This window comes from Leptodactylus fuscus, chromosome 4 (genome assembly GCF_031893055.1).
Source record: "Leptodactylus fuscus isolate aLepFus1 chromosome 4, aLepFus1.hap2, whole genome shotgun sequence".
NCBI lineage: Eukaryota > Metazoa > Chordata > Amphibia > Anura > Leptodactylidae > Leptodactylus > Leptodactylus fuscus.
The window spans coordinates 158,277,458-158,293,506 of record NC_134268.1 but is presented as its reverse complement, the minus strand read 5'-3'; the positions used below and the strand labels follow the sequence as shown (position 1 = coordinate 158,293,506).

General features: G+C 44.5%; 1 protein-coding gene across 1 annotated transcript in view; it reads left to right on the top strand.

The window, feature by feature from the left end:
* The window catches only part of ULK4 (unc-51 like kinase 4), a 511,681-nt gene that overhangs the window by 205,707 nt on the left and 289,925 nt on the right, over positions 1-16,049 (top strand). The window contains exons 26-27 of the mRNA XM_075271240.1: positions 14,207-14,258; positions 14,366-14,460. Coding sequence (XP_075127341.1) covers positions 14,207-14,258; positions 14,366-14,460 — 147 coding nt within the window. The remainder of the gene's footprint in view (positions 1-14,206; positions 14,259-14,365; positions 14,461-16,049) is intronic.

The window sequence follows — 16,049 nt, the reverse complement described above, 5'->3', positions numbered from 1 at the left end:
CCAGTGCAATGGATGGGATGGGATTTCACATAAGTCTGCCACCCATGGCCACTCATGGTTGAGCAACTGAGGAAGTTGACTTTGACGAACCCGAGGGTTTTGGAGTTGGAACTACATCAAAGGTCTGTGCTGCTCACACACTCTGCTCAACACATGATATGTTTAGTGCCAGCAGTGTGGAGACGTCGCACAACAGCCGTTGTTCCAGCAGGTACAGGCGTTGTAGGAGTGCATAGAGGCTAGCAGCGGCAACTATACACTTTAAAAACTATCCGCACAAGCGCCACACTTTCACCAGTAGCTCAGGAACATTGGGGTACCTTTTTCAAAAGATTAGCAGCAATGAGTTAAAAACGTGGCCCAGGCATGGAATATGTTGCAGGCTGCCAAGCTACAGAGCCAATCCCAGGTTACGGCCATTATCACACATGACAACATGCCTGGGCCTAGGTGCAGTGGCAAAAACCACATTGCCGTCTCATCGAGGATGGCATGACTCACTTTGTAGGCAGTGTGCTGTCTGGCCCCCAAGCTGATGAGCTTCAGCACGGCCCGCTGACGTCTCCCCACACCAGTGTTGCAGCGTTTCCAGCTCGTAGCTGGGGTCAATTTAACAGCGGAGGAGGGTGGTGTTTCAGCCCTCCTCCCAGGAATGTTGTGTGGGGAGACAAGTCAGGCCACCACATTTTGCGACCCGGTCCACGCCTCAACTACATTCAACCACTGTGCCCAAATTGAAAGGTAGCGTCCCTGTCCGCATGCACTTGTCCATTCGTAACTGGTCACATGGAACTTTAGGGCTAAGCGCTGAATTTAGGGACCGCCTCATGTTTGGGGGAAAGTGCTGGTGTGGACGGCACAGTGCGGTGGCGCAGTAGACACTCTGCCCAAAAAGGGCAGAGTGTCCCCCAGCCGGGATTCCAACATCTCCTGGGCCAGATTTCTTGAGATGAGGCCGTTGAAGCCTTGGGCATGTGGGTGGGTTGCGCTGTACTTTAGCATGAAATGAAAGGCTTGGGAGATGGGGAGTTGCTGGGAAGAGGCGCATGATGGCGCGGGCAAAAGGAGAAATGGCAGGAAAAGGTGAGGATAAGGGTGAACTCCCCAAAGTGTCAGAGGCAGATGTGGAGGTGTCCTGGCTCCTGGTCTGGACTGCAGCGCCAGCCCTGTCAACAGTGGAAGAGGCAGTGGCCGCCAGGCCAAACGACGATTATCCTGCGCTTGCTCTCACCCACTGAGCCCAGGGCTTGCCTTCCAAATGATGGCACCCGCAAGAGGTGGTGAGATTCCTCTCCGCAGATCTCCAAACCATCTTGGACTTGCAAATTGCACTAAATTTGTCATGTAACTGACATGTATATGATGAGTCTATCCATTGTCTGTTCATTTTGGTGAAAGTCAGCCTGTCAGCTGACAGACAGCTGTGCTTGTCAGTGATGATGTCACCGGCTGCTTGTACCCCCAGTTTTTGCTGCTTAGCTTGCCTCCACATCCACACTGCTTTTGCCCCTACACATCACCCCTATCCATGCCTGTGCCTCTAGCCATAAGTCTGCCACCCATGGAAACTCATGGTGCAGAAAGTGAGGGAGCTGACTCTGAGGAACCCTTGGGTTTTGTAGCTGGTACTCCATCAAAGGTCTCTGCTGCTCACACACCCTGCTGAACATACAGTATCTAGGGTTAGAGCGTGTGGTGACCTCGCACAACAGTAGGTGCTTCAGGCAGATGTAGGCCTTGCTGGAGTGTATTGCGGCTAGCTCCAGGTACTGTAGACTTGGGAAAGTGGGTGTCCAAGTGCCGCACTTTCACCCTTAGCTCAGCTAATTTGGGGTATGTTTTTAAAAATCATTGCACCACTACATTGAACATGTGGGCCAGGCATGGAACGTGTTGGAGGCTGGCAAGCTCCAGAGCCCTCCAACAAGCTAAAAAACCTGGCCCCAGGGGCAGCGGGGATAAACAAATTGCCATCTCATCCAGGATGGCATCCCTGACCTCAGAGGCAGTGTGCTGTCCGTCTCCCAAGCTGATGAGCTTCAGCCCAGCCTGCTGACGTCTCCCCACACCAGTGTTGCAGCGTTTTCAGCTCGTAGCTGGGGTAAATCTAACAGCGGAGGAGGAGGAGGGTGGTGTTTCAGCCCTCCTCCCAGGAATGTTTTGTGGGGAAACAAGTCAGGAAAATTCTTGAAACGGGAGAGTTTTGCATCTTTGCCCTTGCTGCCTATGGACATCCCTTTGCCTCTAGCCACCATTTTCCCTGCTTTGCTTGCCTCCACATCCACACTGCTTTTGCCCCTAGACATCACCCCAGTCCATGCCTTAGCTTGTACCCCCAGTTTTTCCTGCTTAGCTTGCCTCCACATCCACACTGCTTTTGCCCCTAGACATCACCCCAGTCCATGCCTTAGCTTGTACCCCCAGTTTTTCCTGCTTAGCTTGCCTCCACATCCACACTGCTTTTGCCCCTAGACATCACCCCAGTCCATGCCTTAGCTTGTACCCCCAGTTTTTCCTGCTTAGCTTGCCTCCACATCCACACTGCTTTTGCCCCTAGACATCACCCCAGTCCATGCCTTAGCTTGTATCCCCAGTTTTTCCTGCTTAGCTTGCCTCCACATCCACACTGCTTTTGCCCCTAGACATCACCCCAGTCCATGCCTTAGCTTGTACCCCCAGTTTTTCCTGCTTAGCTTGCCTCCACATCCACACTGCTTTTGCCCCTAGACATCATCCCTATCCATGCCTCTTCCCCTAGCCATAACTCTGCCACCCCTGGAAACTCATGGTGCAGAAACTTTGGTTGCTGACTTTGAGGAACCCTTGGGTTTTGTAGATGGAACTCCATCAAAGGTCTGTGCAGCTCACACACCCTGCTCAAGATATGGTATTGTAGGGTTTCAGCGTGTGTGAATGACGGACAACAGCCTGTGTTTGGACAGATGTAGGCCTTGCTAGAGTGTTTTTAGGCTAGCAGCGACTCCTGTGCACTTGCAAAAGTGGGCGCACAAGCGCCGCATTTTCAACAGTAGCTTCGGTACATTTGGGTATGTTTTTAAAAAACTTTGCACCACTAGGTTAGACGTGGGCCAAACATGGAACGTGTTGGAGGCTGGCAAGCTCCAGAGCCGCTACCAGGTTCCAGCCATTATCACAGGCGTAAAAATGCCAGGCCCCAGGTGTAGCAGGGAAAAAAAAATGCCATCTCAGCCAGGATGGCATCCCTGACCTCGGAGGCACTGTGCTGTCTGTCCCCCAAGCTGATGAGCTTCAGCACCGCCTGCTGACGTCTCCCCACACCAGTGTTTTAGCGTTTGCCGCTAGTAGCTGTGGTGGAGGTTGCAGCGTCGTAGGGTTTCAGTCTACTCCTGCCATGAATTTTGGCCTGGGAGAGGAGATAGGCCACCCCAGTTTGCACCCGGGGAACAGACTCCACCACATTCACCCTGCCTGTCATTAAAGATAAGCACTGCAGCATCCCTGACCACAGGCGCTTGTCCAAGTGTCGGTGGTCAAGTGGACCTTGCAGCAAAGCGCGGAACTAAGGGCCCACCTGATGTTGAGTGACACGTGCTGGTGCAAGGCGGGGACGCCACACCGGGAGAAGTTGAGACGGCTAGGGACGGCATAGTGAGGTGCCACAGTTGCCATCAGGTCCGGGAAGGCGGGAGTTTCAACAAGCCGGAACGCCAACCTCTCCTGGGCCAGCAGTTTAGCGATGTTGGCGTTCTAGGCTTGCGTGGGTGGGTGGTTAGCGGTGTATTTCTGCCGGCGCTCCAATGTCTGAGAGATGGTGGGTTGTTGTAAAGAAGCGCCTGATGGTGCCTTTGATGGTGCAGGAGAAGGAGATAAGACAGAAACAGGGGAGGATGAGGGAGAAGTCAACAAAGTGGCGGAGGCAGATGAAGTGATGTCCTGGCTCGTCCTCTGGAGTGCATCGCCAGCACTGTGAGCAGAGGCAGTGGCATGAACGGCGGGCGACGTTTGTCCTGCCGTTGCTGCCTGCCACTGATTCCATTGCTTGGATTCCAAATGACGGTGCATTGAAGTGGTGGACAGGTTGCTCTTCTCAGGGCCCCTACTCGATTTCGAGAGGCAAATTGTGTAGACGACACTATATCTGTCCTCGGCGCATTCCTTGAAAAAACTCTACACCTTCAAGAAACGTGCCCTCGATGGGGGAGTTTTTCTGGGCTGGGTACAAAAGGGAACATCTTCGGACATTCCGGGTCTGGCCTGGCTTCGGCAAAGCAGCTGACCTCTGCCTCTGGACATGTCTCTGCCTCTAGCTACCCTTTTTGGTGCTGCACCTGCCTCAACATCCACACTACTTTCCCAGCTTGACATCTGCCTTGTCCAGGTGGGGTCGGTGTCCTCGTCGTCCACCACCTCCTCTTCCAACTCCTGTCTCGCCTCCTCCTCCTGCACAATGCGCATGTCAACTGGCTGCCCTGACAGCAACTGCGTCTCATCGTCGTCGATGAGGGTGGGTTGCTGGTCATCCGCCACCAAATCGACCGGAGATGGAATGGAGGAGACTCTAGTGTTTGAGCATCTGGACACAGATACTCGTCTGTTAGGTCCGTGGAATCGCGAAATGGAGGGGCAGGTTGCGGTACAGTCAAAGGAAGGGAGAACAGCTCTGGGGAGCAGGGACAGTTGGGGTTATTGTTCTGAGAAGATTGGGAATTTTGGGTGGAAGGAGGACAAGACTGTTGGGTAAGAGGAGGTAGAGGCTGACTGGCTGGTGGACAATGTGCTTTAAGCGTTATCCGACAGCCATTGCAAGACCTGTTCCTGGTTCTCGGGCCTACTAATCTTTGTACCATTCAGCCTAGTTAATGTGGAACTTTTGTGCAAAGCGCAGAACTTAGGGCCCGCCTGATGTTAAGGGACACACGCTGGTACAAGGCTCAACTCACCCTAAGTGCCAAAAACACTGCTGGTGCAAGGCTCTACTCATGCCAAGGGCCTCAATCTCTGCTGGTAGCTCAGCTTAAGGTCATGTAACTTTGTTTGGAAGGGCTCATGTTAAGGGCTAGAAAAGTGAATTTTGGAAGGTCTTACCACATCACACACACACACACACACACACACACACACACACACACTCAAAATGACAGTTAAGGGTGAGGGCTTTTGGAATTCCCATTGCCTATTCCATTTGTGGTTGTCATGGGGAACGTGATTTAAAGGGGTGGTTGTTACTGTTTGTTGAGCTTAAATTGGGGTTTGTGTCCATCCATTTGGGGAGTAAAGAAGGTTTCCAGGTATTTTCCCACTTTGATAGAGGTTTTTTTGAATGTGGAAAGTGTGTAGTTGTTAGGCAGTGATGTTGGGGTAATAGAGGGTCTTTGGTGTGTTAGATGCCCCCAGGCATGCTTCCCCTGCTGTCCCAGTGTCATTCCAGAGGTGTTGGCATCATTTCCTGGGGTGTCATAGTGGACTTGGTGACCCTCCAGACACGGATTTGGGTTTCCCCCTTAACGAGTATCTGTTCCCCATAGACTATAATGGGGTTCGAAACCCGTTCGAACACACGAACATTGAGCGGCTGTTCGAATCGAATTTCGAACCTCGAACATTTTAGTGTTCGCTCATCTCTATTGCCTACCCCTGAAACGAGCATTTCCCCTCATAGACTATAATAGGGTTCGATATTCAATTCGAGTAGTCGAATATTGAGGGGCTACTCGAAACAAATATAGAACCTCGAACATTTTACTGTTCGCTCATCTCTAATAGCTACTACTAGCACATTGGTAGACTTATAGTTGTTAACTTGTAGTTCTCCTTGAATTAAAAAAAAGGGGTATTCCTAACACAAGTTACCCCCTTTCTACAGGAGAACCTTAGTATAGTGCTCGGCTATCTTTGGAAGTCTCACCCACTCCATTCAAACACCCCCGTTCTTGTTTTTGTTGGGGGTCCCAATCACCTGACCCACATTGGTCAACAAGTTACCCCCTATCCTGTGAATGGGGGTAGCTTGTGACTGGAATGCCTCAAAAATTGGAACCTCAAAGGATACCTATAATCATTACAAAGTTGTGCTGAGACCTCCACTGATTACTGAAACGGGAGACAAGAGTGCTCATCTTTGTGCTGTGCATCTAGGCAAGCAGAAACAAAGGGATACCATAGTTACATAGTAGATGAGGTTGGATGAAGACTAGAGATGAGCGGGTACTGTTCGGATCAGCCGATCCGAACAGCACGCACGCATTGAAATGAATGGAAGCACCTGGTACTTCCGCTTTGACGCCGGCCGCTTAACCCCCCGCGTGCCGGCTACGTCCATTCATTTCAATGCGTGCGTGCTGTTCTGATCGGCTGATCCGAACAGTACTCACTCATTGAAGACATCAGTCCATCAAGTCCAATCTGTAACCCTACAATCTCCTACAGTGTTGATCTAGAATGCTTATCTGTACATTTGAATTGGTTGTCCAAAAAAAAAAGAAAAAAGCTGCAGGTAATATAGTACTCACCTCTTAACACTTTAGTGGCCAGCCTGTTTTAGGCTTTGACGACCAAACTATTTTTTTTTTTTTTTTATTTCATTATCACAAACTAAGCCTAATTGCTTTTTTTGTTTTTCTGTCAATGTAATCCTATGAGGGCAGGTTTTCTATGGGTCAAGTGGTAATATGCAATGGTGCAATGTTGGGCTAGATCTCATTGATTAATATTTATTAATTCTTTCTGGGAAGAAAACGAAAAAAAAAAAAAGCGATTTAGCCATTGTTTCTTTATGCTATAAATTTTGTACCATTCACTATGCAGCTTAAATTACCCAGGAAATCAATTCTAGTCTGTTTAGGGTCTGACTATGAAGACTACCACAGAATAGTTGTTTACCTGTGCTGGCATGAGATGTAGTGCTCACTCGCCAGACTCACAAACCCGCACAGTGAGTACGGTAGTAATTGTCCCATTGAAGTCTGTGGAACAGCTGCTGCAGTACTCAAAATGGCACTATTAAGTACAGCTCGTGCTAGCAAGGGAAAAAGGTGGATACCCTTTAAGTCAGTCATGTCCAGAATGCCTCCTATACCAATAATTGTTCTATGCAAGGACCTTTAATACCAGCTAAAGCATACATTCGTGGCCCCAACCAGTTACACAATGCAGAGAAAATATGGGTATTCAGATCAATCTGAGTGCACTGGAGGCGGGGCCTGACGTCTCAAATTGAGGTATACACAACTGCAAGTGCTTTGACTCTGCTCTGGAATCACAGCCAACAATGCTAGTGTAGATGTGAATGGTATTTTCAGCCTTTTGCCTGCACAACAACTGTCTTAAGGAAAATCTGGCACATCATTCCTTAACCCTGATAAGTTCTAAGCCCCACCTAACTCTACCCCATTTTTTGATCATACCGCAAATCAATCCTAGATAAAGCTGAGCAAAAACCATTACCAGAGGAGCATAATAGTGCTAGGAATCCAGGAACATTACACTGATTCCTGGGCAAGTAGTCTAGTACCAGCTGAAGCTCCTGAGCAACCTTGTGCAAGAGATAATTGACAGGTTAACCATTTCAACCAAGCAAAATGACTTTTAGTTTTCATATCGGGTTTTTATTGATTTTGATAGTTACAAGAACTTTCTTGCAACAATAAATAGATAACTAAAGTAGCTAAAATGTTATATTTTTAAATTTTTCTTAATTTTACATCTCCTTTTTTTTTTTTTTCTCTTCACCATCTTCCCACCCAACAAAATGGGGAAAAGGGACTCTCTAAGGCTGGGACGCCACGTTGGGAAAACACAGTGTTTTGGCCACCGTGGAAATGCTTCAGCAAAAAATGTTCCATTTTACATTATCTGGAAAGTGGATGGGATTTTAGCTACTCTAATCCACACATTGCAGAAAAAAAATGTGCAGTGGAAATACTGTGATTTCAAAAACACTTGTAAATACTGGTATAGGTGTAGTACAGCCAGAAAGTCCACAGGAGAAGTCTATGGACTTTCTGTGAAAAACGTGACGCATTTCAGCCATGGTCTTTTCCACAGCTTTCTTTTTCAATGTGGATCAAAATGTGGAGCTTCAAACATAATTCCCTTCTCTCTACCCTGCCAACTGAATTCTTGTTTCTACCATTCTACTTACAACATTTCAATCAAATTATCTCAGCCAGGGCCTCCAAGTATAAGGAACTCATCTTTAGGCTGGGACCCATATGACGTAAACACCGCGGTTTTATAGTCGCCTTAAAGTAGATGGGATTTTAGCAAATCTCATCCCCACTTTGCAGTAAAAAATGCACGGGGGCACGTGGCAATATCCAAAACCGCCGTGGTTTTGTAGCATGTCAACACAAACAGCGGTGATTTCCCTATAGGTTTAAGATAAGATAAGATAATCCTTTAATAGTCCCACAGTGGGGAAATTTCAGCATGTTACAGCATCATAGTAATACAGATACAGGATAATACACAGTAATATATTACAGACGTAGGCACACATATGCTGAAAAGAGAAGATATACTAGGAGTCCATAGCAGCTAAGGAATGGAAGAGATAGAAGGAAGACTTCATAGTCATCGTCATAATCATTAGTTCTCTGTGCGGAGTGATCTTCGCTTGGTTTGATGTAGATTATACAACCTGGTCACGGTTGAAAGGAAGCAGAAAGTCCACAGAGGAAACCTCTGCAAACTTTCTGTCCAAAACACTGCGGGAAAAACCGTTGCCGCCGTCAATTTTCCCATAGCGCTTTTTGCTGCGGACACCACACGGGGCCTTAGAGTTATATCTTACAGGTTCTTTAACATTATGTAATCTGCCCTTTTTCTTACCTAAGGTTGCTCTATCTTGTGTCCAGTTTTGAGCAAAGTGTATTTCTGGTTCTGCCAGGGTATTACGTGGCCATTTTTTCCTCCCCTATAAGCATATCTCTTTTAAGCTAAGGCCCCATGGGACATCCTGCAGCAATAAAGCGCTGTGGGATAAACCTTGGCGGCAACGCGGCATCACAGTTCCTGCCGCAGTACCTTAGACAGAAGGTTCGCCGAGTTTTCTACCGCTGACTTTCTGTTACAATTATATCTATGAGGAATTAGAGATGAGCGAACACTGTTTGGATCAGCTGATCCGAATAGCACGCTCCTATAGAAATGAATGGAAGCACCTGTGATGCTGACTTTGCCGGCGGCTAGCCGACGTCACAGGTGCTTCCATTCATTTCTATGGGAGCGTGCTGTTCGGATCGGCTGATCCGAACAGTGTTCGCTCATCTCTATGAGGAATCCACCGGCATTTCCATAGATATAATTCAAATGCTGTGATTTCCAAAACTGCGCCAGTTTTGCAAATCACGGTGTGTCTGCAAGGCAGTTTGTACCGCAAAGTAGGCATGGAGTTTCGTTACTTACTGTAAAACGCCGTGGCCTAATTGTGGTGATTCCGGTCCGTGGGGTCCCAGCCTTAAGAGGTGTTTTTAGAACATGCAGTCTGAATGCAACCAGCATTTTTTTAGCTGATCCCAGGAGGTTTTGTAGGTCAAACTGTTGCAATTTCGCATTGATGGCAGCCCCGTCATCCTGTTGGTGAAGTTGCAGCTCTACCGTTCATATATTCATGACCTATCCTTATGATACCGCACCAGTTTATATTCCTAGTAAACCCCTTTAAAGAATTAATTGAATTCTATAGAACTAGAACAGTGTAAATGGCATTTTGTTTTATACAAATGTTCTGGTAATTTGTTATTTAAGATTGTTCTACTATCATATTACAATATTTTGTTATTTAGGAATATTCTAATACTGTATTACAGTATTTTGTTCTATAAGAATGAAAGATAATAAGCTCAGTTTTCACATATTGCACCATCGCAAACCTTCGCATTTGTCCTTGTTTTTAAGCTGGAATTTGTAAGTAGCTGCAGACTGATCAAGGTAAGTTCTCTATCGAGCTGCAGAGGCAGAGAGATCCGCTGCTTGAAGCAATTTAATATTTGACAATACTTTCCTTGCCTGTATAAGAAAACCAGAATTTGCAGTCCTCAAGCTAGATAAATCTATTAGTCTCCGATCTGAAAGCACAGGCACCAGTAGTGCTTTTCTCCTAGTTCCTGGTTGTATTATATAAATCATATCCTGTGGGTTATCTCAAACCAATCTCTCAGGAGTAGAATGATTCAAGTCAGAAGAACAATATGAACCATGGGACACCAAACATGTTTTAAATAGTAATTACTTGCCAGAGACCATTAACAGAATCTGTTTTAAGTGAAATATAGCTTGTCTCTAAATCCCAATGGGAAGCTATTAGAGATTGGAGTGGAAGATAATATAATCAGAAATCCCTTTCTCAGCCCTACTCTGGGGAACCTCATTGGACACAGTTGTTCTTGTGAGATTGTTAAAAGTTCTCCTTCCCTGTCTACCTGATACAATATATGGTATTTTCTATAGTTGCAGCTCTTGATGTGAAGAACAGCATGCCTCTGTGTTCTACTTAATTCTGCTTTCTGTTACTATATTCGGTGTTTACTGTTCTTTCTAAAGGCAGTTATAGGACACACTTAAGACATTGCAACAGCACTCTCCTAGCATCAAGAGTGTTAGTGCTGTGCCTAGTATATACATGAAAATGAGGTTCTTAGTACACGTTCTGATCAAATTGCGTAAGCCCATCTTCCAGAAACAAGCGACCTCTTTAGATGGGACTTAACACTAAAAAGACTCCCTTCTCTCTGTGCCTTCACCTCCATTCTGGGGAAGTGTGGTTCAGCCATATTATTCTTACAATAAATTACATTATATTTAGTGCGGATTTGTTGTTTTTAGAGCCCCAGATAATTTATTTCTTGGGACCCCTCTAATTCTACTGTCTTAGTGCTCCCCACACATAGTATACTGTTCCCTTAGTACCCCCCTAGTACATACTATACTGCCAACTTATTACCACAATACACTATACTACCACTTTAGTGTGACAGATAGTCAGTATGTTGCCAATATGGGGCTCGCCAATATGGGGCCCGTGCAATTTCTTGGTGGATAACACCTCCCCTGCAAATACTTTCTTATCTCTGGGCCTCCAAATAAATTCAAGGGAAGTGTAATTCACCCATATTACGTTCTAATTAGAATCAGACAGGTGACATGCATGGCCAAAATGGAATCAGCCACATGTACCATGCAATAAACAAACAAAAATAGTCATCACTGGCAAACAATATGAAGTATATGAGCAAGTGCATGTTACCATAGCTGATATAGAAATGGAGCCACAAAAAAACTCTGTGAGCACCAAGATCATTAATAGTATGCTTACTGTATATATAAATACATATAAATGAGGTTCTTAGTGCATATTTTGATCGAATTGTGTAAGCCCATCTGCCAGCGACACTCTTATCTCAACTGCCTAAAAACTCTGCAGAAGAAACTTCCTTAGATGCAAATGAAACAAACAAATGAATGCAATAGACTCTTAGGGATGAATGTTGTGTCTCCCTATGTTCTGGAGTCTCGTGTCACAAATAATGGCTTTATTTGAAATCACAGAATATCTGTTGTCAGGCTCCTGAATGTGCTGGAGAATATACATTAATTATAGAGAGACTTGTGTAAATTAGAGGGAAAGATGACAGGTTTCACAGGTCCCTGTTGGTAAAGCTGACAGATTTCCTTATTTCTAAAGATAACCAAGAGAGACATATCACAAAAAGGTAATTTGTTAAAAACACAGCTTCTTTTTATTGGAAATAGCAAAAAGTGTAATCCTAAGGATATCTTTGGTTGTCGAAGACGGAGGAGGTAAAACATACTCTGTAGTCCTGCCGTTTTTGCTATGTCAGTAATTTATTTTTTAGTGTTTATATTGTCTAGCTACATTGGAGTGGTACAGTAAACCTGATTTATATACAATATATAACTAAAGTTTTCCAAAGTTATTGCTTGGTTTTCAGGGAAATTCTTCACACCATTACTATCCATGAATTAATATATATCCTTGTACCGTGTTAGCCAGTGGATATGAAATGAAAGAAATTTTTTGAGAGAAGTCCTCAGTAGTTGATACCTTTTTTAATGGCTAACTCAAAAAGTTTTTTGATGACATATCAAGCTTTCGAGACTCTATAGAGGTCTCTTCATCAGGATGGTATAACACAATTTCTGAAGGTAGGCATATATATACATACACACATTTCTCTGTGTATATATATGCCTACCTTCAGAAATTGTGTTATACCATCCTGATGAAGAGACCTCTATAGAGTCTCGAAAGCTTGATATGTCATCAAAAAACTTTTTGAGTTAGCCATTAAAAAAGGTATCAACTACTGAGGACTTCTCTCAAAAAATTTCTTTCATTTCATATCCATGAATTATCTAATAGAATAGTATTCAGCCCTGGGAGCACCGTTCTTGCTGCTCTAGTAGGATGGGCAATGTCATAGCAGTGGAAGGATCAACTCCTACTGCACAGGTTGGTTCTGGAAGATCATAGGGGTCTTTGTTGCTCCAGGGATCTGAAGGCCAACATCCAGTGCACCATCTGCCTCATTTGCATAAGACTTCAAAGTTCTTTTTCTCCAAATCTCCAAAAATGACATGTATAACAACAGTATCCAAGCATTGAAAAGTAAAATTCCAGCAAAGCCATGGCTCCTTGAGTAAAACTTAACTTTTATTGATTGAAGACAAAGTCCATAAAATCATGGTAGTCAGTGCGATACGAACATATTAGTTACATGCAGATGATGGAGAAACAGCTGACGCGTTTCGAACACTAAATGTGTTCTTATTCATAGCTAAATGTATGTTCCTGCAACGTTCAATATATATATATTGCATATATATGTTGTCTTGTAGGTAGGAGATGGTAGGCATCTAAACGGCAAGAGCATTGCTTAAGGAGATGAAGAGTCGTCCTCCATACTCCAATTTGTATAAGACTTCAAAGTTATTTTTCTCCGAATCTACAAAAGGTTTGTTGTTTACCGCTTTAGGCTGGGGCCCCACGGGAAAACGCCGCAATTTGACCGCGGCAGAAATGCAGCGGGAAAAAACTCAGCATTATACAGTACATGCAAAGTGGATGTGATTGATGTGAATCCCATGCCCACTTTGTGTTTAAAACTGCAGTGCTAACACGCTGCGATTTCCAAAAATGGCGCGGTTTTGGAAAATCGCAGCATGTCAATTATATCTACGGAAATGCCAGCTGCTTACCCCGTAGATATAATGGTAATGGAAAGTCTGCAGTGGAAAACTCTGTGAACTTTCTGTTTAAAGCACTGCGGAAGAACCGCGATGCGTTCCTGCTGTGGTTTTTCGCTCAGCGCTTTAGCGCTGTGTATCTTCCCATGGGGGCCTTAGCCTTAATGTGCTCTGTAACATGATAGTAAGAATATACTTGTATAAGGGTAAATTAATTGAGAAGAACCTAAATTGTTATGAAGACAGATGATGTATGTAACATTTATGTTTAACTATAGAGGGCATGTTAATACAATATGCTCTTAGGGCCCCTTCACACGGCGTAAGCGCTGGGCTCATTCCGAGCAGTACACGCGAGCGTTTCTAAACACTTCCCGGCTTTACGCGCGCTCCCATTGAAGTGAATGGGAAGTGTTTAGAAGCGCGTGTACGGCTCGGAATGAGCTGAGCGCTTACACTGTGTGAAGGGGCCTTTAAGTTCATGGATTTTGTGGTATACCTAGTATCAAGTATTTTGCTAACACTGCATAAAAAAACCCTCTAGCCTTTTTTTTAAGCAGATTTTCCAGGCGCATACAGTGTTATGGAGTAAAAAAAAAAAAAGTGCAAAAAAAGTGTAAAACCCCTCAATAACTATTGCAATTTTTTTTAGCCTGCAAAATCTCTGTGTGAGCATACTCCTCCACCACCTACAACTAGAGGAGGGGAATAAGGCACCAGGACTGATCAGTAGTATTGTACTGCTGGATTTCTTTCTGCCAATGTATGACACAGACGGATCAACAGCTCACATTTAAGAAGCCTTGGTCTGGGTTACAGTTCTGGCAACTATTTTGTATTTAGGGAAAAGGAGATGTGTTGCATAGCTGCGGCACATTTGTGGGAAGATTTTCTTCCTCTTTAACATATGTCGGAGGGTCAAGACCATATTTTGTAATGTTTATATTTATTTTGTTAATAAAAGTGCTAAAGGCATAAAAATCAATTGTTTCACAATAATGTTGTTGTTTTTTTTCAGAACCAAATTAAATCTGTGGACACTGGTGAGACTAATTTGGAAGGAGCAGTGGGTAAGTGCATCTCAGGGCAATCCACAACATGAAAGAATCACTAGAACAAAGGTTAATTGAGTCTCCAAGAGTCCTACAACACAACAATGGCATTTTTTTGTGACCAGGTCAGGCTGCATCAGATGAACTGATCAGGACAGCTCTATCGGCGTTTGAAGCTGTGACACAGCATCCCGTCTTGTTGACACTTCACCACTCCCCAGTAAGTCTTGGCAGAACTTGAAACAATATTTTCCTATGAGTTGGAGCAATTCCCAATAGCCTTCCAAACAATCACTAGCTTTTAGGGTCATGCCTAAAACTATTTAGGCAGTGGAGCATTACCAGCTTACATATCTTATCTGTAATAATTTCATTTCTCTTTTTTGCATGCCATATAATTCATAGATGGTCCAGACACGTGTTAGAACTTTGAAGATTGTATTACATATCATTTGCTGTTGAGGAGAAGCAACTACAAATGTTTTTGGCTTAGTATTTGTGGATAGTACATAATAGCTATATGTGTATATTCTTAAAGGATGTTAAAGAAGCACTCCAGCAAAAACACGATTTAATATTCCTGCACTCCTAACCTGATTGGATGTCAGTCTCGATGCTTCTTTCCTATATACTGCCCTCATATACCTGCGATTCAGCTTGTTCTCAGCATCTGATTAGACATTATTATGGCATCCTTTCTTTGCTCTGCCATCAGTCCCATGATGCATCAGCATAGCATCACATGGGCAGATGATGACTGTACTAGATCTACCAGCTGGGGACAGTGGACTTATCCTTCTCTCTATATACTCCTAAATAACCTAAAAGACTATAAGTATATAGTTAGGGAGCCAGAGCTGTGATCTCCTCCTACATAGCTGTGAGGCAGGAACTCTCGGCTCTTCAGCAGTTGGTGACAGAGCCTGTGCCGTACAGTGCATCAAACTGGAGCTGTGTATAATCCTATTACACCATGCCAAAGGCATGATCTAATAGAATGCCTGTCAGAAAATGACAGGTAGTATAATACATTGCATTACATAGATAGTGCATTGCATTATAAAAGCAATCAGAGGATCACAAGGGAACAAAAAAAATTGTATTAAAAAAGTTAGTTAACCCCTCCCCCAAAAAAAATAAAACTGTTAAAAATCACACTAATACACCAAATCCAAAATATGTAATAAATAATAAAATAGAATAAAAATGTAACACATATATTGAGTCTCGCCCCATCCATAAAGACCCGAGCAATACAACTGTAATGTTCTTTTTACCCGTTACTCCTAAAAAAAAGGTACCAGAATTGCCACTGAAAAAGCACTATGAAAAGCAATCAAAAAGTGTTATGTTCCCCAAACTGGCATCATTAAAAATGTAAGGTTAAAGGGGTTGTCCCATCACAAGGATCCTATCTATACTGCTTGTTAATGTGGATGTAAGACTTTTCCTAAATACATTGCTTCAGCAAAACTGCTTTGTTTGTCCACTATCTTACTTTATTCATTTTTTGTAACACATCCCTTGACTTATCTGGTCATAAGTCAAGTGATGTATCAGCCTGCTCTCAGGGGGGAGGGAGGAGGGGCTAATTGCACGGGAGCGAGCCTGAAAGGGGGGGGGGGGGTAGTTTACCCTTTGGGGGGGAAGGGGCTGCCAATACACTCCCCGACATCCGCTGTAATAGAGAGGCGGATGCTGGGGACGGTTAGACGCCAGCACAGATGCCTGCAACATCGCTATGCTCCTGCCCTGCATGAAGCCAGCAGCGGCAGGAGCGATGCTGCTATTCCGGGGGAAGGGGGGGCG